Source organism: Petaurus breviceps, unplaced genomic scaffold (genome assembly GCF_028583685.1).
Source record: "Petaurus breviceps papuanus isolate PSGF00001 unplaced genomic scaffold, PetGlider_PUasm1.0 154, whole genome shotgun sequence".
Taxonomy (NCBI): domain Eukaryota; kingdom Metazoa; phylum Chordata; class Mammalia; order Diprotodontia; family Petauridae; genus Petaurus; species Petaurus breviceps.
Window position 1 is genome coordinate 1,246,379 of NW_027185715.1, and position 24,497 is coordinate 1,270,875.

At 39.3% G+C, this 24,497-nt stretch overlaps 1 protein-coding gene across 3 annotated transcripts; it reads right to left on the bottom strand.

The window, feature by feature from the left end:
* Positions 1-1,433: 1,433 nt before the first annotated feature.
* On the bottom strand, positions 1,434-20,006 carry LOC138154830 (17-beta-hydroxysteroid dehydrogenase type 6-like). 3 transcript variants are annotated; one of them, XM_069079827.1, is made up of 6 exons: positions 19,932-20,006; positions 19,326-19,376; positions 16,378-16,709; positions 13,144-13,402; positions 7,096-7,259; positions 1,434-2,552 (listed from the first exon to the last, which is right to left on the bottom strand). In XM_069079827.1, the coding sequence occupies exons 3-6, from the start codon at positions 16,697-16,699 to the stop codon at positions 2,338-2,340; spliced, it is 960 nt and encodes a 319-aa protein (XP_068935928.1). In that variant the 5' UTR covers positions 16,700-16,709; positions 19,326-19,376; positions 19,932-20,006; the 3' UTR covers positions 1,434-2,337. The 3 variants fall into 3 exon arrangements, with proteins under 3 accessions (XP_068935928.1, XP_068935938.1, XP_068935921.1); XM_069079837.1 differs by lacking the exon at positions 19,932-20,006 and adding an exon at positions 19,689-19,900; XM_069079820.1 differs by lacking the exons at positions 19,326-19,376; positions 19,932-20,006 and having other exon boundaries at positions 16,378-18,693.
* Positions 20,007-24,497: the final 4,491 nt, after the last annotated feature.

Sequence of the window (24,497 nt, forward strand, 5' to 3'; positions counted from 1 at the left end):
CAATAGAACAAGAAGCCAAGGAACTTGTGAGAAGAGAGCAGCGTATAATAAACTGGTCCACAAGGGGTCAAGATGAGGAAAAGTCATATCGCCAGGGCAAGATGATAGACGAAGAAATCACTGAGGCATCAAAAGATTAGAGGTCACAGTGGGGATGAGGAACAATCTGAAGATGCAAGACAGAGGAAGACTGACAATATATTGTGATCAGAGAAGGGGATTTCAGAGTTCATGAACATAGAAGGAGAATATTTGTGGGTGATGGTGCCATCAAAGACATGACCATCCCGAGTGTTGTTGAGGTGAGGTGGGGGAATAGGCCATGGGGAAAGAGTAAATGGAGAAACTGTGAAGTTGGGAGATTTGCAGTAATTTGAAGTAATAATGTGTGTGTTGAAGTTCCCTTGTACAAGGGCAAGAGTTGAGGAGGAGAGAAAGATTATAAGTCAGGCACTGAACTCATTGAGAAAAGAAGGGGCATATCTTAGAGGGTGGTAGACAACAGAATTTTGATTGGGTAATGAATATCAACTGGGTGAATCTCTAAGAGTTTACTTAGCACTGGTGGTAGAGGGAAAGCTTAGAAAAGGTGATAGAGAACAAGGAGTCATCCAATTCCCCCACCTTGACATGTAAGTTGGGGGGAAAGAGAGAAAGGGCAACCAGTGCCGGGAAAGATGGTCATGGAGGCTGTGTCATCAGTAGGGAGCCAAGTTTCAGTGAGAGCCCAAAATGAAAGAACTGGCAAAGGAAAGCTCTGAGGTGAAAACAAGTTTGTTACTTGTAGAGGAGACATTCCAAAGAGCAAATGGAAGGAACTGGTCGCTTTAGAGGGGGACATTAAAAGGGCTCAATTGAAGAGTGTAGGAATAAGGGTGTGAGGGATAGAGAATAGAGTTTGAAGAATAATATCTGGAGGTTCAAAAGAACTGAAATGGAGAAGCCTTGATCTGGTGGGAGTTTGTTGATGAGTTCTGGGAGGTTATCAACATCCCTAAGGGTTCAGTCTCAGAGTGGAGTGCTCTCAGGGAATGGGAGAACTCAATTAGGACCACAGTGAAATGAAACTGTCTTTTTCTCCTTTCCAGAAGCAAGCCAGACCAGGCTAGGAGATGGGCAGCAGGTGGAACCAAGTTTTTCTCCTCAGGCAGGCAGTGAGATTTCTAACCTACAGCCTTGCTCAGATCCTTGTATTCTGTATCGTATTTGACTTCTGACCATCGGTCTGGTTGCTAACAACCAGCAGCTTATCTCAACTTCTAACAATTCTCTGACCATGGGCTGTTTATCATCTTCTAGGTTTGTTCCTAGGTTGGGCCTCTTTAAGATATGTAGTTTTGCCATGGTCTTACTAAGCCCAACTCATCAACCCAACCAATGAACTCATCACAATCCATGGTCTTAAGTATGATAGTGAATCAACCCACGATACCTAAAATCAACAAGAAAGTTTATTTGCTGTCAATATTTCACAGGATTGGTCATTCTATTCAACAACAAATTAACATTTTAGTATTAAGTAGGTTTTCTAACCAAACACCCCATTAATCTATTTAGTAAGATTTCTAGAAACTTCAACCAACAGAACATAGATTCTTAACTATAAGTAAACAAAAAGGGCCTCTCAGAAGACGATGCACTTTGTTCTACAGAAGAGGCAAAATATAGACTTTAGCCCTAATCCTGGCTAAGAATTGCTTAAAAATTATCTGTAAAATCAGGCTTGCTGATTTAACAACTTTTGTTAACTGGGAACTAAAATTTTCCATTTGTCTTGGATTGCAATCAGAGTCATTAAGAAAAAAGGATCATGTTCAACAAAAGATTATAATAATGATTATTTTCACAATAGCATTTATAAAACACTTTAAGGTTTGCAAAGTACTTTAGAAATATCTGATCTTACAAAAGTCCTTGGAAGTGGGTGTTGTTATTATTCACCTTTTAGGGATAAGAAAACTAAGGCAGACAGATGTGGCAACTTGCCTGGGTTCACACAGCTATTAAGTGTATGACATTGGATTTGGACTTGAATCTGTCTGACCTAACATACTGTGTTTACTAAAGCAGATGAATGTGCCCTACATTTTGGGAAGATTTTATTTTTAAATCATTTTGTCTTTTTTGTCCATAAAAGAGAAAATTTCCATTTTCTGGAAAATTGACTAATGTAGAATGCTTCGTTACCTAGTGATTCCAGATAAATGAGGCATTTACTGACTCCTTCACAAAGGATGAGGATGGTAACCAAACCTTACAGAGAGTAAAAAGCTACAGAAATGATCAGATCTCATAGTGTTTAGTTGCTTCTTCACAAAATGGTTTTCCAATATATCTTTAGACAGCATGTGCAGGTTTATGTTTAGGAGAGAAAATATAATCCAACAGTACTGTGGGCAAATAGGACATAGGAATAAAGAAGAATTGGGCATCCCAGCCAGCTGAGTAGCGATATCGTGGGTAAGAGGATGTCAGAGCATGTTCCATACAGTCCGTTACCAGGTGTAAATTCGGGTTAAGCTTTTGCAATGGATGTTTGCCAGAGGTAAGAGCTGTAAGCAAAAAGGAAAAAGTGGTTAGTTGTTTTGTTCCTCACTATTTCAGTCTAAAATCCAATGGCACAAGTTTATAGAAATCCAATTATAACCAACGTAAGTCCCCTACAAAACCAGATGATGTCTTTTTTTTTTTTTTTGTGAGCAATAGGGGTTAAGTAACTTGTTCAAGGTTACATGGCCAGTTATTTCTGGGTGTGGTGCTAAGTGTCGGAGCCCGGATTTGATCCCCAGGTCATCCTGACACTGGTGCCGGTGCTCTTACTTGCGATTTGTGTCTTTAGACAAATCTATGGACAATTACACCATCCATTTGGCATTTGAAGGAAATTGATTCAATTTCTTCAAAATAACTGAAAACTTAAACCTTGAAACATGGTTACTTCCTTTTATAAGTAAAAAAAAATCAATAAGATTTCTTCCATTGTTTTGAGATTTTATTAATGGGGTTCGGATTCGTACCTACAAATGACACTGTCTCAAATCATTAAGAGTAAAAGTAATTTATTTAGGGGCAAAAGCAGGGGATGTTGCAGTGGTAGCAGAAATATCAACCAATTATGCAATATAACATACACACAGAAATATTATCCCTAATAAAGAAAAGCCAAGATAAAGAAAACATTACTGATCCAGAGGAGCACCAACTCTTCCAACAGCGTCTGGGGGATCCCGGAGCTTGCAGCCTCAGAGTCCGGATCGGGAGAGTCCCAGACAGAGCGTCCTCTCCATGGGTGAGATCCCAAAGAGGCAGTTGGAAGTAAGGATTTTTTATGGGGTGAGAACAAAGAAGGCAAACAGCCAGCACAGAAGGCAGGCTGCCAAGCTCAAAGTTTCTGTGCCAAACTTTATTGAGACGATTTCCAATCTACTGGTGTCTTAACTTCCTTGTGTAGACTCCACGTGGGCCATAGGGTTGTTTTTAATCAAGTTTCAAGGCTGAGAGAATAGCCAGTTCTCATCACAGCCTTGTTTATGTCCCAGAAATGGCTAGTTCCAGGAACTAAAATACAGCCAAAACACATGCAGGTACGCAAGCAAGCAAGTTTGAGGGAATAAACATGCTTTCAATATATATTGGGGTTCATGGGGAGTTCAGGCAACTTAGGGACTGAGTGAACTCACTATTCCTTAGAGATATTATTTCTAATTCATCCATGTACAGCAATAATATCCAGCATTAATAGAATGTATTTTAATGCTGGTTATGTATTTTGGACATATCTTGTTTAATTCTCACAACAACCCTGTAAGGTAGGTGGTATTATTCCATTTTATAGATGAAGAAAATGAGATTATAAGCAAAGTGATGAGCCTATAGCCATACAGCTAGTAAGAGTCTGAAGTCTTCCAAACTCTAAATCCAGAATACTTTTTACTGTGTAACCTAGCTGACAATTATAAATAACAATACCCTAAGTTACGCGCACCCCCCTCCCCCAATTAACTTTTTTCTTATTGACTTTCAAATCAAAGATAGATTCCCAGAGGGAAAAAATAAAAAAATAAAAACCCTAATGAAGTAAATTGAAAACTTGTAGTGAGGAAACGTAGCTAACCCCTGGTATGCTGGAGATTGGGACAAAAGAAAGTTAGGAGAGGTTGTATGGAACCTGGGTTCAAATCCCATCACTGCTGCCTATGTGGCCCTGGACAAGTCACTTAACTTCTTGGGGGTCTCAATTGCCTCATCTGTAAAATGGAAGAGTTGTTCTCTATGGGCCCCATCCAACTTTAAAAGTTATGAGTCTATACTGGGATTTTGAGTTCCAAATTAGTAGTTCATATTTCCTTTGAGGTATATTCCTGACTCTGAGATATCCTTTCCATAACTGATTACCAACTCTACCCTCATCAGATGTCAGGGTTTTTTCTTATACCTAGAGCAGAGGTGTCCAACAAAGGCTCCTGGCCCAGCATAGGGCCCACAATTCCCAAGCGTCACCAAAACAGATTAAAATGTTATTAGGAAATATTTAATAAAATAAATATAATAAAACATGGATAATGTTATATGTAAAAATTAAATCAATAGAGGGACCACAAACATCTTTACGTAGAGTCAGTGACCTTTGTATTTGAATTTAATATCACTAGCTTCCACAGTTCTAGCTCCCAGAACTTTATTCTTCTCCTTCTTTAATCTGGACTACAATATCACATTTTATTAGTCAAGGCTAATCTCCTGCTTATTAGGCCTCAGATAGCATAAAAATTCCTGCCTACTTGGTTAATTTTGTATATTAAAAATATTCATGTGTCCAAGTTTGTTCAAAATGAACTATATGTACAAATCATTACTTAGAAACTCTTCTTTCTCCCACCTTCCCCCTCAATACAAGTGGTAATTCTCATAACATTTTCAAACAGTGCTATGAATGAAGAGTATGTGTTTAAAGATTCCTCTGTGTTTTACAGTTTGTTGAATGAAACAAAGCATTTGATTCACAAAACATAAGGTTGTCTTTTAAGACAGACTCTCTACCATGAAAGTGTTAAGACAATAAATCATTCTTTCATAGGTACTGCAACAGAGACCATGATGATGATGCTCTGATTACTTATGTCAAGTGAGGCACAAAACCTTTGGAGAAATGGATTCAAATATTCACTTTTCTACTTTCATGCTAAGAAACTTAAACTGAACATTCCCAGGCCTCAGGTTCTTCATCTGGGTGAGCCTTAGAAATGTGGCTTTCCCTTAGTAGATCCCAAAGAGGCCCCATTGCCTCCTCCTCTTCCTCAGACAACACTACATGCAGACCCAGCACCAAAGGGAATAGAATTTCTTCCAATCTCCTCCATTCTCAAGTCAACTTGGCAGGCAGGCAATGTGTGGTGTAGGTGGGAGACCACTGTACCCTGTGGTATAGTTGGAAGTGCTTAGCATACCCAGAAGACGCAGATTCAAATTCTGCCTCTGATACTTCTGAACTGTGTGACCTCAGGTGAATCATTTAACCTTTCTTAGTCTCCATGCCCTCGTGTATAAAAGAGGGATAATAATAATACCCTAGTACTGACATTATTGAGAGGATCAAATGAGATAATGTGTGTAGTCTTTGCAAACCATGATGTGTACAAAGGATAGAAATAGGTCAAGGGAAAGTATGTTGGGATTCTGTTCTGTGGAGCTGGATCTGCATCCCTCATTTGTTTCTCAACTACCTGTGAGACCTTGGAAACATATTCTTTGGGCCTCAGGTTTCTCACCTATGAAATGAGGGAGTCAGACTAGGTGGACTCTAAAACCATCATCCTATGACCTGTAAAGTTCTGTTAGATGGTTTCAGAAAAGCCTGAGAAGAAATATATGAACTGATGCAAAGTGAAGTGAAAGAACCAAGAGATGATTAAACACAGTAACAGTAATATTATACAAAGACCAACTGTGAATGACTTAGCTATTCTTAGCAATACAATGACATAAGACAATTATGAAGGACTTATGATGAATATACTAAAAGAATTGATCAGGTCAGTGATCTTAGGCATGGAAAGCGTTGAATGAAATGGTGAAGAGCAAAGTGAGCAGAACTAAGAGAACATTGTATATAGTAATAGCAATATTGTTTGAAGAACAGCTCTGAGCAACTAAGTCATTTTGACTATGATAAACACACAAACTAAAAATAAAAGACATATGAAAGGAGACACTATATGCAACCAGAGAATGAACGGAAAATAAAAGTATATATACAATAATTTTAAATATATACATATATATATATATATGCCAGTTTATATCTAATGGTGACCATCTCCAGAGTGGGAGGGAAGAAAAAAAAGGAAAAGCAGTTTACATGATAACATCATTATACAGTTAGAAGGAATAGCAAGTTGTATATAATGGATTTGCAATTTCATGGGCAATTATCTTTTTGATTATTCTGTTATGGAGATTCCTGTTCTATTCCATTAATTAAAAAAATTTTTTTTTAAATGCTATCCATCTCCAGAGAAAGAACTGATGGAATATGAATGCAGATTAAAGCATACCTTTTTATAAGACTTCCTTTATTTTTCTCTGTTTTTTTTAATCTTTGTTCCCTTTTGCTTGATAGCTACTAATGAAATGTGTTTTATATGACTGCACATGTATAATCTGTATGAACATGCTTGCCTTCTCAAGAAAGGGAAAGGTGAGGGAGGGGATTTGGAACTCAAAAATTGTAAAAAAAAAAAGAATATTAAAATTGTTATTACATGTAATTGTGAAAAAATAAAAACATTCTTTTCTAAAAGATAAAAACGAAAGGGTAATGTGGAATAAGGGTAGAAGAGAGATGCTGGGAAATAAAATATTAAGAAACTCAAAAAACCCAAAATAAAATACTAAGTGTGAGTTATGAGTAGTATTGAAAGATTTGTTCTCAGAGGATTGGTTATTTAAGATATCACCATTCATATAACCCTAAAGGCTACATAAGCATATATTTCCTGCTGTCCTACTCAAAGACATTCTTATAAATGTCAAAATTTATCCTCTTATTTTCCCCCTCACAGAACACACCATCTCAATCAAAAGAGACAAACTTACTTTTCTCAAAGAATTCTTGTCCATAGTTTTCTTTGATTTCCTCTGGGCCTTTATCCCAAGACCTTTTTAAAGCCTCCTGGTACTTCTGAACATCTACAAGGTTGGTTTTGAAATAGCCGGGTTCAATTATGCAGACTTTCACCCCAAAAGGTTGAATACACATCCTGAAATAGATTCACCCAAAGTTAACACAGCGGTGTAAACACACCCTCAATTTTAATGTTCATAGAGAGAAAATACAAATTAGTCAAAAACTTGCGAAATCTCTCATGATATCAGTACTGTAGGGTTGAAGGGGACATTTGAGGTTATCTAGTTCACCTGTGTCAAACTCAAGCAGATACAGATCCCTGCCGGTTGCAGATGAACTTAGACAACTTTGGTCAAGTCCCTGCTCTGAGACTTAGCAGCTAGCTAGGTGGCGCCTGGTTAAGTCTTTTAACTTCTTTGAAAACCTGCTTCCTCATCTGCAAAATGAGGCTAATAATACTCCCATGGGTATTCACTTCTTCTGAACAATGTTTTGAAATTTTAAATATCAGTCTATTGACAGAACATATATTAAATGGCCTCACAGGCTGTGCTTTGTCATTTGTTCTTGAAGAGGACCATGGCATCAGGGAGATGATGACATGACTTGGAATTGACTTTGATTTGAATGAGGGGGTCTCTGCAAGGTCACCAGCCTCACTTTCTCCTCCAGTCTGGGCCCAGTGGCCAGATGTCCATCAGGACAACTGGAGATAACCTAGGATGCAGTGAGAGACCTTGACCCTTTTAAGCTAAGGTCTTTTGAGGTTCTCACTCTGAGTGAGGCAATGCCCATTCAATGAATAGGCCTCTTTAAGAAATAAGTCAATGGATGGCCCCTTTAATTAAATGAATGGGGACTGAGTTAACCAGTTCCATCTGGGCAATTCCTCCCCTCCTCTTCCCTTTCCTCCCCTCCCCTCCCCTCCCTTTCTTTCCCCTGTCCTCTCCTCTCTTCCCCTATCCCTCTCCCCTTCCCTGAGAGTGTTCTGTCCAAAGCCACCTACTTACCTTGGGGAATAGCAGGCTAGATTTCTCTCTCAAAGACCAAGCCTTAAACTCAATTCACTCTGGATCTCATGTATTAAACAACAACAGGTCCATGACCAAGCACCCCTTAATGCTTCTTTTTGGGGCCCTCCTGGCTCAGAGTGAAAGTAAATAGTAACTCTTTCTCTTTTGGCCTCCAACCCTAAGGGTCTTCCCCTCCCAGTTTGATTTTTTTTTTAAATTAAAGGGGTGGTGCCTTTTTTACTCACTTTTAAAAGAGGCCTATTCACTGAATGGGCATTGCCTCACTCAAAGTGAGAACTTGAAAAGACCTTAGCTTAAAAGGGTGAAGGTTTCCCACTGCATCCAGGACCATCCAGTCGTCCTGATGAATATCTGGCCATTGGACCCATATGGCTCTGGAGGAAAAAGTTAGATTGGGGGCCTTGCACAGCCAAAAAAAAAAAAAAAGAAATTCACAGTCTAGTGAGGGAGACCACAGGCCCCCAACTATGAGCAAGCTCCCCCAACAAGTCTCTTACTATTGATCAATTCACTTTAAAACATCACTTAAGTAGCTTCTGTATGCAAGGCAACATGGGCTAGTGAACAGAGAACTGCCCTTAGAATCAGGAAGACCTGGGTTCAAATTCTGACTCCCACACATACTAGCTTGGTTTCCCATGGGAAAGTTACTTGAGCCCTGATTGCTCTCAGGCAACTCTGTAAGAATAGAAATGGCAAATCTGCATTGGGAGGGAGAGCTCTACATTGGGGTACCTTAGACAGATGAAATCAGAGGGGAAGGAAGGAATGAAGGACGGAAGGAGGAAAGGAAGAAGGAAGATAAGGAGGAAGGCAGGAAGGCAGAAAGGGAAGAAGGAAGGAAGAAAGAAAAAGAAAGAAAGAAAGAAAAGAAGGAAGGAAGAAAAAAAGAAAGAAAGATTTATAAACTTTAAAACTCAATATATGCTATTATTACTTTCATCCCTCTGACTTAAAAGAATATCAGATTAAGGAAACAAAGGAATGTGTCAATTTTTGCAACGATTCTCAATCCTTCTCTCAAATAACGTTTTGGGAAATTTAAATGTCATTGTACTAATTGAGGAAATTTAACTGCCTACTATGCTCTAGGTGGAAAGCTAAATGGTGCAGTGAATAAAGCACCAAGCCTGGAGTCAGAAAAATCTGAGTTAAAATCCTACCTCAGAAGCTTGCTAATTGTGTGACCCTGGACAAGTCACTTAACCCCTACTGGCCTCAGTTCGTCATTTGTAAAGTGGGGACACACTGGATATAGAAATAGCAAACTGCTCTACTATCTTTACCAAGAAAAGTCCCTGGACTTGTCCATGAGTAGAGTTAGACACAACTGAATGACTGAAACAACAGTGTTCCAGGCTCTGTGTTTGGCACTGAGGATACAAGAAGAGCCAAAAGAGAGTCCCTGCGCTAGAGAAACTCACAGTCTAGAGGGGCAGACTATATACAAACAACTCCATACAAGCTGTATATAGGAAACAATCAATAGGGTAGGCAAGAAAATTAAGAAGAATCTAGAAAGGCATCCTGATCCTGTAGAAGGTAGGATTCTTCCGGGGATTTATTCCTGTGCAACCAAGAGACAGAGATAAGGAGGGATAGCATCCCAAACATGGGGGACAGCCAGAGAAAAAAGCCCAGGGCCAAGAAATAGAGCGTCCTGTTTGTGGAACACTGACACTAGATATATGATAATGTATGTATTCACTTAAGGTATACAATGCTTCAATCGGACCACAACCCCTAAGGGCAAATACAAATATGTTTGGAATACTCAGTCTTAGGAGAAAATATAGACCTCTTGCTAAGGATCACTCCTCTATTTGTGTCCTCGATCCCACTTCCTCTAGGATTGTGCCTTTTTGATCATTCCCTCTTTTTCCTTAACTTTCAACTTCTCCTTATCCAATGTCTCCTTCCCTTTTGCTTACAAATATGCAATGCAATCTATGGCCCTCATCCTTAAAACTCATGTCATTTGATCTTCATCTTGTTACTGCTGGGTTGTTCCTTAGTGTTCAACTCTTCAGAACCACAAGGATCATAGCATGCCAAGCCCTTCTATCTTCCACTTTCTCTTGAAGTCTGTCCAAGTTCATGTTCCTTGTTTCTATGACACTATCTATCCATATCACACTCTGCCATCCCCTTTCCGTTTTGTCTTCATTCTTTACCAAACACAGGGTCTTTTCTAATGAGTCCTGTCTTCTCATTATGTGGCCAAATTATTTAAGCTTCAGCTTCAGTATTTGACCTACTGGTAAATAGCCTGAATTAATTTCTTTAAGTATGGACTGATTCCATCTCTTTGCTGTCCAAGGGACACTCAAAAATCTTCTCCAGAACAAAATTTGAAAGTGTCAATTCTGAGGCGCTCAGCATTCTTTAGAATCCAATTTTGAAAGCCATCCATTACTACTGGAAAACCATAGCTTTGACTATATGGACCTTTATTGGCAAAATGATATCTCCTCTTTTTAGTGTGCCATCCAGATTTTCCGTAACCTTTCTTCCAAGGAGTAAGCATCTTTTAAATTTCGTTTGTTCTTACTATCCCCTAAAGTCATTGTCTTATCTCCTTCCTCTCTTTGAAAATAAAATTGACAGAAAAATGCATCTGCCCTCATCCCCTCCACTTTCTCATCACTGGCTCACTTCCCAAATCCTTGGGATCTGACTTCCAGCCTCATCAGTCAACTGAAACTGTTCTCTCCAAAACTACTCATGCTTTCTGAATTGACAAATCCAGTGTCCTTTTTTTCAATCTCCTTCTTGACATATCTCCAGTATTGGGTACTATTTCCAGCACCTCCTTCTAGACACTTCCACCTCCCTGGGTTTTAATGACATTGCTCTCTTCTGGTTCTCATTCTGGTCACTTCTCAGTCTCCTTCATTGCATTACCATACACATCTCATCCCCTTTGCATTGATGTTCTCCAGGGTTCTGTTGTAGGTGCTCTTCTCTCCCTATTCTCTCTCTTGGTAACCTGTCAGCCCCACTGGGTTCAACCACCATCTCTTTGCAAATGACAGTCACACCTATATGTCCATTCCTAGTTTCTCTTCCTGGCACATAATAAGGGATGAATAAATGGTTGCTGATTGGACTGAACTCCAGGCCCATGTCACCAACTGGACATACTGGACATCTCCAGGTATCTGAATGAGACATCCTATAGGTCTCTCAAACTCAATACATCCAGAACAAAATTCATTATCATTCTTCCTAAATCCTCTTCTCTTCCTAATCTCCCTATTTCTGTTGAGGGCACCACAATCCTTTTAGTCTCCCAGTTTCCCAATCCTGAAGATTTCCTCAACTTTTCACTTTCACTTTCTCCTCATATCCAATCAGATGCCACATCTTATCGATTCTACCTTGAGAAGATCTCTTAAATCTATCCCTTTCACTTCACTCCAGTGGCAGCTACCCCAGTGTAACACCAAGTACAAGAAGCTTTCCAGAGGACTGCTGCTGTGAACAGCTTTCAAGGTTCTGATGACAAGCATAGTGAACTCTCCATTTATTCAGTTACAAGTTAAGGAAAAACATTCACAGAAAATCAAAATACAGCTTTCATGATGTCACCACTCAACAACTTAACACTGAAATGGCCACATAGTTTTCACCAAAGTGGTCACATAGTTTTTTTTTAAAGTACATTTGTTTAGTAACTCAATCATTTACTAAGTCCTCAATTCAATCACAAAGTACAAAGTTTTCACCAAAGTGGTCAGATATTTTTTTTAAAGGACATTCATTTAGTAACTCAATCATTTATTAAGTCCTCAATTCAATCACAAAGTACAAAGTTTCCACCAAAGTGGTCAGATAGCTTTTTTAAAGGACATTCATTTAGTAACTCAATCATTTATTAAGTCCTCAATTCAATCACAAAGTACAAAGTTTCCACCAAAGTGGTCAGATAGCTTTTTTAAAGGACATTCATTTAGTAACTCAATCATTTACTAAGTCCTCAATTCAATCACAAAGTACAAAGGTTAAAATTCTCTTTTAAACAAGGTGCATTCACTTAGTCAATCACAAAGTCCATCCCTAGGTCACACAGTCTTAATCTCTTAGATCAAATAGTTTTTCTTCTTAAACAAAGTACATTCATCTAGTCAATCACAAATCACAAAGTCCATCCACCCCTAGGTCACAACTAGGTTACAATATCATCAGTTAGCATTCAGTACCCAAGGAGAGGGCTTTTCATCTTGACTCAAGACAGATTCTCAGCTTCCATGGTTCCCCTTCCCACAGTTTCTGTTCCTGGGAGGATAAAGCTTAACAAAGCCACAATAACATCCAAAAGCATTGCCAGCATCCTCATCAATTCACTTTCTGCCTGTGAAATCAACCTAGACCCAACAACAAGGTCTGAGGCCTCTATCAACAAATGAATCTGACAAAGCAACATCAAAACAGACAAAGTACCAGCACCACAGTCATGCCTCCTCCATTCTCAGCAGCTCTGGCTGGCCCTCAAAGGTCTTGGGCAACTCTGGCTGGCCCTCAGAAGTCCTTGGCAGCTCCCTGCAGTTCTCTCTCTCTCAGCAATTCTGGCTCCCATCAGTTTTCTCTCTCTCTGCCTCCATGATGCTGCTCCTAGAAGTTCTTCTGGCCTCTCTCAGCTTGGGCTTTTCCCTATAAACGGCACCAGCTCCTCCCTGATCAGTCCCCTCTCCTCATGTAAACAAGTCCATTTTACTGTGGGATTCACAAACTCTGGGTCTTAACATTTAATTGAAAACTAACTGCAAAGTACCTGTTAGTGTACCAATTAAGAGGACCTTCCAATTCCATTACTATTACACACAGTTTAGGGTCTCATCTACTTGGAAGATTGAGATATTCTCCCTGATCACATTCTATCACCCCTGGATGGATGGATGGATGGATGGATGGATGGATGAATGGATGGATGGGTGGATGGAAGGATGGATATTTGGATGGATAAAATATAACAATAGTTACCTCAGACAATCTGAAAAAGCTTCTACTCCAAACTTAGAACAGCAGTAGGGCACTGTAAAGAAAGCAAGTCTCCCCAAGATGCTAGAGACATTGACAATCCTCCCCCTGGCTTGCTTCACCATTGGTAGCATGGTCATTGTTACCTCAATTAATCCAATCAGGTTTACATTCAGTGTGTTTAGGAGGATCTCTTTGGTCATGAACTCAGTGCAAACATAATGAAAGATAACTCCTGCATTATTGACGAGGCCCCAGAGACCTACAAAGATGTAAATCAAAATGGCAAGTGCATTAAAATGTAGCATTGGAAAAGGATGTTAAAGAACACCTAGACTAACCTCAGGTATAGACTCTAATATATTTCAACCCTAATCAGTTTAATGAGAGGCAGTAAAGTATAGTAGAGAGAGCCTTGCAGTCAGGAAGGCCTCAGTTTGGGCCCTGCCTCTGATATACATATATTAGTTGTATGATCATGAACATTATCCTTAAAATTATTAGATTAAAAGCTTCTTGAGGGCAGGGACTGTCTTTCGCCCCTTTTTGTATCCTTAGCACTTAACATAGTACCTAGCACATAGTAGGGGCTTTGTAAGGTTTATTGATTGATTGACTGAACATGTTTCTCAACCTCTTAGTTCTAGGCAACTTTAAAAGACTATAATTTACAAATGAGTTGCCTTTTTCCATTGTTAGTTTCCTACACAATTGAGTTCCAGACACAGATGAAATCCCAGATCATAGACTAATTAATGGATCGATCGATTGATTTAATAAGATATCTAGCACAACACCTAGTACAAAAATTCCCTCTAGATTTGGAGCCTAGTCTAAGAATATATTTAGAAACACAAAGGCTTATTACTGCTCTATAAAAAAAATAATGCATATGATTACTACTGAGAAGCATGGGAAATGCTTATACAAAATGAAGTAAGTAAAACCAGGAAAACAATATACATGACTACGACAATATTAATGGAAAGAATAACAACAAAATAGTGGAAACTGAATGATACAAAATTATAATGACCAAGTTTGGCCCCAAAGAAGATATGTCAAAAGACACCTCTGTTTCCTTTGCAGAGTTAGGAGGATATGGATATGAAATGCTATATATGATGTTAGACTTTTGATATGTTGGTTAGATTTGCTAAATTGGTTTCTTTCCTTTTTTTATTCTTGTTAATAAAGAATGGTTCTCTGGAAACAAGTAGGGAAAGTGGCAGGTAAGGAAATGTGGATGACGTAAACATTTTTTGAAATTAGATTTTTTTAATGGAAAAATAAAATTTTTAAAGAGATAGGCACATTAATGCATTATTGGTGGATCTGTGAAAACCAAACATTCTGGAAGGCAATTTGGAATTGTGCAAATAAATAAAATTATTCCATTGCCATGTTTATATGCCAAGGAGGTCACTGACCAAAAAAAAAAAAAAGGATCCATATGCACTAAATTACAGCACCAGGGGTGGCTAGATGGCACAGTGAATACAGGACAAGCCCTGGAGTCAGGAGGATCTGAGTTCAAATTCATCCTCAGACAGTTAACACTTACTAACCGTGTGTCTTTGGGCAAGTCACTTAACCCCAAGTGCCCTGCCTTCCCCCCTTCCAAAAAGCAAAAAGGAAAAACAAACTACAGCAGCATGCTTTATGATAACAAATAACTGGAAACAAATTAGATGTCCAATAGTTGGAGAATGGATAAACATGTTGTGGTACATGAATTTAATAGGATATTACTATGGTGTAAGAAAAAAACTACTCTGCAAAGTACAGAGAAGCATGGAAAGACATGAACTGCAGCAGAGAGCAGAGAACAGCACAAGCAAAATAATACACACAATAAATACAACTCTTCCCTAGTAGTAAGAAAGGTGGGGGTGGGAAGAGATTTTAGGGGAAACAGAATGAAATCTGTTTTGGCCATAGTGAGTTTAAGATGTCAACTGGATGTCCAGCTTGAGAAGCCTGAAAGGCAGTTGGAGATACAAAATTGGGGGTTAGCACAGAAGTTCAGGCAGGATAGGTAGATTTGAGAATCATTAGCATAGACATGGATGACAAATGAATCCATGGAAGATCACCAATTGAAGTAGCGTAGAGGGAGAAGAGAAGAGGGTCCTGAGGGACAGCTATGGTCACAGGATATGACATGGATGAGGATCCAGTAAAGGAAACAGAGAAAGAGTAGTCAGATAAATACAAGGAGAACTAGGAGAGAGTAGTCTTCCTGAAAAGCTAGATCATCAAGGAGAGGAGACTGATACAGTGTCAAAGGCTGCAGAAAGGGAAATAAAAAAAGTTCAAAAGTCAAGTAATTGAGTGGCAACAGGAGCAAGCAAAGGAAGCAAAGCAGGCACAGCAATCCGACTTTACCCTCCTATTTTGGGGACAAAAAGGATCAAAGCATGCAACAGGAGGAAGACAGCAAAGTCAGCAGTCCTGCACCAAAATTATCCAAGAAAAATATGAGCTGAGTACAGGCCATAGAGGAGCTTAAGAAGGATTTTGAAAACCAAATAAAAGAAGTGGAGGAAAAATTGGGAAGAGAAATGAGAATGATGCCAGAAAATTATGAAATGAGGGCCAACAACCTCAATGAAGAATATGCCACCTTAAAAAATAGACTAAATCAAATGACAAACAAGGCTCGAAAAGCCAATAAGGAGAAGAATGCCTTAAAAAGCCAAATTTGCCAGGTGGTAAAAGAATCTCAAAAGGTCACTGAAGAGAATCATTCCTTCAGAATTAGATTGGAGCAAATGGAAGCTAGTGAGTTTATGAGAAATCAAGATACTATTAAACAGATTCAAACAAATGGTAGAAGCTGCATGGCTGTGGCACCTCAACCTGCTGGCCAAGCAGTTGGACCTTCGAGGCCTGAGAGTGCTAGCGGCTTGTCTGACAGAGAAAGGGGTAGAGACTGGAAAAACCACTGACTTGGAGAATAGATCTAGGAGAGATCATTTCAAAATTATTGGACTACCTGAAAGCCATGATCAAATCAAATATTATGCCTCTCAATCCTTTAATCCCAAGATAGAAACAACACACCCCAAATCCCCAGTGTTCATTTTCCAAGTAAACTATTAAACAAATGAAAACAATACAAAAGGTCTTACCTGTCTTTCTAAGTGAAAAAATGAAGCTTTCAAACCCCACATATGCCTTCTTCAAGGTTAAGGGTTTAAGAAAAATGAAATAATATCTCTCTTTCATTCATACCTTTATTTCCCACACGCTCCTTCACCCACTGGGCCGCTGCAGTGATGTCTTCAGTCTTGGTCACATCCAGGATCACTGTCTCTACCCTGCCTGAAGTCTCATGCTTCAGTTGCTCAGCCCCTTTCTCTGTCAGACAAGCTGCTAGCACTCTCAGGCCTCGAAGGTCCAGCTGCTTGGCCAGCAGGTTCCCAAATCCAGAGTCACAGCCGGTGATAAAGACATATTTGTCCCCAAGGTTACTCACCACCTGCCTCTCCCGGTACCAGCGAAAGACATAATAAAGACCAATGAGGCAGGCCAGGTAGAGCCACATGCAAGCCATTGCTCTTTCACTATAAATAAAACATGAAAAAATGTTAACTGCTCTGCTCTCCAGAAACCACTTCTTCCCTAATAGTTTTCTTTTGTACCAGACCTCTGATTTCATCAGTAGAGAATGCCTACCAAAGAAAAGCTACCTTTTTGAAAGCAGTACCTACTCTGGGATGTATAGGCTTAGAGACTGGCCTAAGTCAAGTAGACTTAAGTGATTTGCCTAGGGCCATACAGCCAGTATATATCAGAGAGACAACTTGGACCCAGGTCTCTGAAGCCACTTTAAGGCATTGGACTATATGACTGAGGTCTCTTCCCACTGAAGTTTCCATGATTCTGGTGCCATGTTAATGGGGTCATTTCCTCAATGCTTAAAGAACTTTGAAATTGATTGTGTCATTTGCTTTAGGTAAATAAGTGAGGAGAAAAAGAATGTTTTAACATTTAAAGTGAGCTTCCATGCACCAGAATCACTGAAATCACCAGCACACTGAAGAAAGAGGTGACTGGAAGATCATGGCAGGAGCCCTGCTGCTCAGGGAAAGAATCTACAGAGACCAGATGAGGAACCAATCAGGAACCAAGAGAAAAGGACAGAACTCTAATGGGAATATAGCCATTGATACTAAGGGTAAGGGAGGCAACTGTAGAGTTCTTGTGGACCAAAAGCACAAAGAAGGATTCATTGGGAACACAAGGAAAGAAATGCCTACTGCAAGCCTGAAGCTCTTGCATATGGAACCATGACTGGGAAAATGGATTCTATGAAAATAGACACCGACTCTAGTCTTTCCAAGTTGATTCTACCCTGACTAAAACACTTCGAGGTTTATTTAGCATCCAACAAAGACAAGATTGGGACAAGTGACTCTAGACACAAGATCTGAAAGAAAAGTTTCAGTCAGATACAAGACAACCAAGAAGGACTAAAGCCTAACACTAATCACACTAATAATCATTAATATTACCTCATTTAGTCTTCACAACAATCCTGTAAGATATGTGCTATTATTATTCTCCTTCCTGAGAGGAGGAAACTGAGGCAAACAGAAGTTAAGTGATTTGGTCCAAGGTCACACAGCTTGTGAGGTCTGAGACCTATTCATAGAGTCCATATGCCTAGATTATAATCCCAATTCCAAAATAGTATCTGTGTCACCCTAGACCAATCACAACCACTCAGAAGCTCAGTTTCCTCACCTGTAAAATAGGGGTAACCCAAACCATGTCAAGTGAGCAGTTTTTTTTTGCTTTTTTGGAGGGGAGACAGTAGGGCAATTGGGGTTAAGTGATTTGCCCAAGGTCACACAACTAGTTTTTTTTTTTTTTTATGTGTGTTAAGTATATGAGGCCGGATTTGAAACCATGTCCTCCTGACTCCAGGACTGTGCTCTATTCACCACACTACCTAGGTGACCCATGAGCAAATATTTATCAAAAACTTACTATATACAAGGTACTATGAGTACAAAGCCAAAAACAAACAAACAAACAAAAAACCCCAAAAGCAAATACTAGCACCTTTCCTCAAAGAAGAAAGTTTTGTAAACACATGAATGTGGGCAATCATTACCAAAATATCTCACTCCAAAATACATTTAAAGAATGAGTAGAGTGCTGGCCCTGGAGTCAGGAGGATCTGAGTTCGGATCCAGCCTCAGACACTTAACACACATACACACACACACACACACACACCTAGCCGTGTTACCTTGGCCAAGTTACTTAAACCCAATTGCCCTCCAAAAAGCAAAAAAAGAAAAAAAAAGAGTGAGAAAAAGCCCATTTTGTGGCAGCTGATATCTTTTGTTGTATTTCTTGGGATCAACCTTCATATCAGAAGACAGATATCTTGCAAAGCTATTACCAGACTCAGAGAAGGAAGTATTACCAGCCCCATTACTGTTTTAATAAATAATTTTCTTCTTTTTCTGAGATTCTCATTTATGCTGCTCCTTCTTTAAATGTGAATGTCAGTTGTCAGAAATATAACCAATGAAAAGGAATAACAGGCTCTGTTCAAATATTTGCTTATTAGACGTGTCTCTACCACCACCAATACTACCACCATCCCTGCCAGAGGAAAATATACTGAGATTTGCATATACTTGGAGATTCAAAAACAAGATTTGACATTGAAAGTGAAAGTGACAGCCCAAGTTTTGTGAAACAATTTTTAAAGGTCCTTTTTCTCTCATTTTCCAAAACTCGTCCCAGGACTGGCATTTGGTCTTAATTGCCATAATCAAAGAATCCATAAGGAAAGGGATGATTTTAAATTCCTTTGCCATGCCAAAATTTTCCATTCTTGGGTTCCCATCTCTCCAAGCAATGCTTCATTCTCACTCCCTTTCATTACTTCACAAACAGGACAGTCATTATTAGCTCAGGTCTAATATTGGGACAGAATTTCTAAAGAAATATTTTTCTAATCCCCAACAGGTACTTATCTTGCTCTCAGTTAAATAGCAATTAATCCCCATAGACTAAAGTATAAGTTGAGAAAGTTTTTAACATCTTAAACCCCAAAGGGGTTTGTATATTTGTAAGACCAGATTGAATAAGAAAAACTAATTTTGACCCCCCCAAAAACAAAAACAACAACAAACTCAGAGATCAACTCTGCAACTTACCAGTGTTGTTATCTGTGGAGGAGGCACTTTACAAGCCCTGTGCTTCGTTGGCTGAGATGTAAAATAAATTGGTTGGATTAGATTAGGGTACCTTCCAGCTCAAACTCATGTGACACTATATAGCTCTTCACTTCTACTGGTAAAATTTCAGGCACTATGTTATGACCACAATCTTGAGCAGAAGGAATTGGCCATCACATTTCTAAAGTCACAGCCTCACTCTGCTCTGCATAAAGCCAACCTTTCTCTTCCCTGACCCCCACCATGATATTATAAGTTCTCAAGGTCTTCAGACTGTGATCATATTTTGTGAAGTCCAAGGAACATTAATGGCTTACCCACACTCCTACGTTAATGACTTACCCACACTTCTACTGCTGGGGGAGAAAAGAGAAAAACCCATCATTCAAATATCAAAACAACAGAAAAATATCAATGAAAACTTCAAGAGAAAAAACAGTTAATGGCCTTCCAGCAAGTGTCTCCTGGTACTTATGTTTTATTTCACCACAAACAAGATCCTTAGTACAGCTGGAGAACCTTGTCCTCTGCAGGTTTTTAAAAATCAGAAAGACCACTCACCACAACCCTCCCATTTCCCCATACCTTGTCCTCTCCTCTCCCCCAGTCTACTCTCCACAACACATCTGAGCATTCAGGGGTAGAAGAAGATCTGGTAGATAGAGAAAACCTAACAGCTTCAGGAGCCCTCACCTGGTCATAGCACAAATCATCACCCTGATGCCTTTCTCCTCCCCCAGGACCTTTTCTACTCCCTCTTCCTTTAAAGCTTACAAAGTAATTTACACGTGTCATCTGATTTCATCTCCACAATAACTCTGTAAAAGAGTTGCTATAATTATCTTCATTTTACAGATGAGGAAACCAAGACTGGGACAAGTGAAATGACTTTCCCAAGATCACACTGTCTGAAGCAGAATTTTAACTCTTCCCTGACTCCAAATCTAGATTGGTACTCCCTACCTGCCTCTAATGTTACAATGTAAGTTCTTTGAGGGCAACAACTAGGTAGTGCCATGGATAGAGCATTGACTCTGGAGTCAGGAGGACCAGAATTCAAATCTGTCTTCAGACACTTGACACTTATGAGCTGTAAGACCCTGAGCAAGTCACTTAACTTTGATTGCTTCTCTAAAAGAAAAAGAAGAAAAGAGAGGATTTGTGGGAAATCCTTGCATCTGAAGTAGCTTTTACAGAATGAACCAAGTATAATAGGGTATAGTAGAGAGAACCCTGAACTTAGAATCAGGAAATTTAGATTTGAACCCAGTTCTTATACTTGCCATCTAGGTGCCTATGGGCACCTCAGCTCACCTCTCAATCTGTTTCCTTTCTATGATGGCGATAATACCAAGGCTTAATAGATATGAGCCTGGCCAAGAAGTATAATGTCCACTCATGGATTCGATCCCAATATTGATCAGTATGAAAGTTTAATCTACTCTTTTTAACTTAAGCTGTTTGATGCCTCCTTAGGCAGCCTGATGATGTTTCATTTCACAATGCCTACCATATTGGTCCTAGATTTTGTGCTGAACGGATGCAGCTCAGAACTCCCAAACTCAAGCGATCCACCAACCTTACTCTCCTCAACAACAAGGACACCACTATGCCCAGCCTTCCTCATCTTTCAAATGGGCTTAATATCAACATCATGGTGCTTTGTGGGGCTCAGGTGAGAAAATGTATAAAAATTACTTTGCAAACTTGAAGGCACTATAGAAATATCATTTGTTATTATGCCTTATCTCATAAAGTTGTTTGAAGAAAAAGCTTTGTAGACCTTAAAATAAGAGAGGTCAGAGTTTCCCAAAGTACAGAGAAGAGCTTTGGACAGTGATCTTAGTAAAAAGTTGTGTGAATGTTACACCAAAACTCCACCAAACACAGCATGAAGAGAATCTGTGAACTACCCAGAGATTCTTTTTTTTTTTTTTAAGCAATTGGGGTTAAGTAACTTGCTCAAGGTTACATGGCCAGTTATTTCTGGGTGTGGTGTTGAGTATCTGAGCCCGGATTTGATCCAGGTCATCCTGACACTGGAGCCGGTGCTCTTACTCGCTGAGTACCTGGCCGCCCTACCCAGAGATTCTTGAAGCTACAAAAAGCAACAGTCACAGAAGGAGCTTTTGGAAACATTGTCCCCCTAACTAACAATAGCCTGACTATTCTTATCATGAATTGATATCTTAAGCCAGTCCTGTCAACGTTTACAACACCAGACCAGAAGCTTAAATGGGGTTGAAACAGGGTTGGCACTAGAACTCGCATTTTTAAGACCTTTCTTTCCCTTTCCAGTGATGCCTCTGTCTTTTGCAGCAAGACTTTCTCTGAGTTGTAAAGACCATCCCAGAAAAAAGAGCTAAAAGTGTGACCTCTCCCTGAAAAATCAGAATCATTGTCATAGAGATCTCAGTTGCCATATAGTTTAACCCCCTAATTTTACAGATATAATGCACCATGTAGCATGTTCAAGTGAGACAAGAATATGTGCAGCCACTCCTTAGCCTAGGCAGGAAAGGAACTCATTCCTTCCTTCTTTCATGGAGGTATAGCTTTCTTTTCTTTTATTTCTTTAATCAATTGGGAATATTTTATTTGGGAGAGGGGTTTGCATTTAATAATATTTTTTTCCCAATTACATGTAAAGATAATTTCAACGTTCTATTTTTGCTAGGTTTTGAGTTCCAAATTTTTCTCCTTTCCTCCCTTCCCTTTCTCCCTTCTCTCTCTCCCCAAGACAGCAAGGAATCTGATATAGTTTATACAATCATGTTAAGCGTATTTCCACAGTAGTCACATTGCAAAAGAAGAATCAGAACAAAGGGGGAAAACCATGAGAAAGAAAAAACAATAAAAGTGGGAAAATAATCTCTATGTGCATTCAGACTGTTACTGCAAATAATGTTCTCCTAGTCCTGCTCACCTAATTCAGCATCACTTCATGTAAGTCTTTCCAGGCTTTTCTGAAATCTGTCTGCTCATCATTTCTTATAAAACAATAGTATTCATTACATTCATGCACCACAGCTCGCTCAGCCATTCCCTAACTGATGGGCATCTCCTCAACTTGCAATTCTTTGCCACCACAAAAAAAGTTGATATAACTATTTTTGTACATGTGTGTCCTTTTCCCTTTTTTATAATCTCTTCAGGATAGAAATCTAGTAATGGTATTGCTAGGTCAAGAGGTATGCACAGTTTAATTGCCCTTTAAACATCATTCCAAATCCCTCTCCAGAATAGTTCACAATTCCACCAATAATGTATTAGGGTTCCAATTTTCACATATCTCCTTCAACATTTATCATTTACCCTTTGGTTTATATTAGCCTATCTGATAGGTGTGATGTGGTATCTCATTGACATTTATTGCATTTCTCTCAGTAATTTAGAGCATTTTTTCATATAACTATAGAGAGCTTTAATTTCTTAATCGGTATAGGGCCTATTTATGACCATCTATCAATTGAGGAATGACTTGTATTTTTATAAATTTGACTCAGTTCTCTATATATTTTAGAAATTAGGCCTTTAGGAGGAGCTAGGTGGTACTGTGAATAGAGAACCGGCCCTGAAGTCAGGAGAAACTGAGTTCAAATCTGGCCTGGGACACTTAATACTTACTAGCTATACGACCCTGGGCAAATCACTTAACCCCAATGGCCCAACCTCTCCCCCTCCATAAAGGCAAAAAAAAGAAATCCAAGCTACCTATATAGCCACTTTAAAATAATAACACCCAAAGCACCATTAGAGAAAATACAAATTAAAGCAACTCAGAGATTCCATCTAATAACCATCAGATATACAAAGTTGAGGGGAAAAAAGAAAATGGCAAATATTGGTGAGATTGCAAGAAATCAAGCACACTAATATACCACTTGTAAAGCTTTGAATTGGTACCACTCTAGAAAATAATTTGGAACTATGACCAAAAGTTACTAAACTGTATATGTCATTTGACCCAGAGATACCACTGGTAGGCCTATACCCCAAAGAAATGAAAGAGTAAAAGGTCCTATATATACAAAAAAAATTTGTGGCAGCTCTTTTTATATAGGCAAAGACCTGGAAACCAAGGAGGAGGAATGCCCATCAATTAGGGAATGGCTAAATAATGATATGTTAATGTAAGAGAATACTACCATCCTGTAAGAAATGAGAAGGATTCTGGGAAGATGGCAAAATAAGGCAGGAAATTTCCTGGTTCTCTCAAATTCCCCCACAAATAATTTAAAATAAAGCCTCAGAGTGAACTTTAAAAGTCAGGGGAAAGCAGTTGTCTAGCCTAAGGCAACTTGCAAAGACCTTAGGAAAGATCTGACCTCCCCCTTGTGGTGCTCTGGCCTGATTGAAGTGCAGTTTCCTCAGGGAAAATACCCACCTGAGTCAACAAACAAGCCCTGGGAGCATCTGTATGGGTGGCAGCCTCAACTTCAGGAATTTTTGCCCCACAGATAGAGAGGGGGTCAAATGGCTGGACAAGGAAGATTACACAGCCTTCCACTGGTGCTGCACATGGGCCCTATGTACACTGACCCGATGTGCTGACTGTGGTAAGGAGGAGTAAGGACATGCTCTCGTGATTGCCATCACAGAGGGTGGGGTCCCTGCTGGCTGTGATCACTCCAGGACAGCAGAATCCCAGGTTTTGGCTCCAGGCCAGAGGGGTGAACTGAGACTTGCAATCATGAAAGGGACCACAGGGAGTAAGAGCATTTGCAGACACAGCATTGCTGAAAGTCCTAGTAAGCACAAGCACAGCAACTCTCCTGAGGATTGTTGTTGTGAATAATTTTAGGGGTATAATCACATAGGATAATGAACCCTGTATTTATTCAGTGCTAAGTATTGTTCAAAAAACTAAAAGTATAAGATCAAAACAACATAGCATAACAACTTATTCCTGAGGTGGACACACAATCTTTCAAAACATATCATTCAGTATATCTTTAAAAATTCCTCAAAATCCCCACACAGCATAAAGTATTGCATCCCCAAATTCAGGGAGTCCCAGGCTAGGGTTTTCCTAGCATAACACAGAGACATTAGTCAGATTGTGAAGAAAGGATGGGATGAAGTAACCGATGGGATGGACAATGGGAAAGAAGAAGCAAAACCAAGCAAGAAATAGAAAGAAAGCAGGTG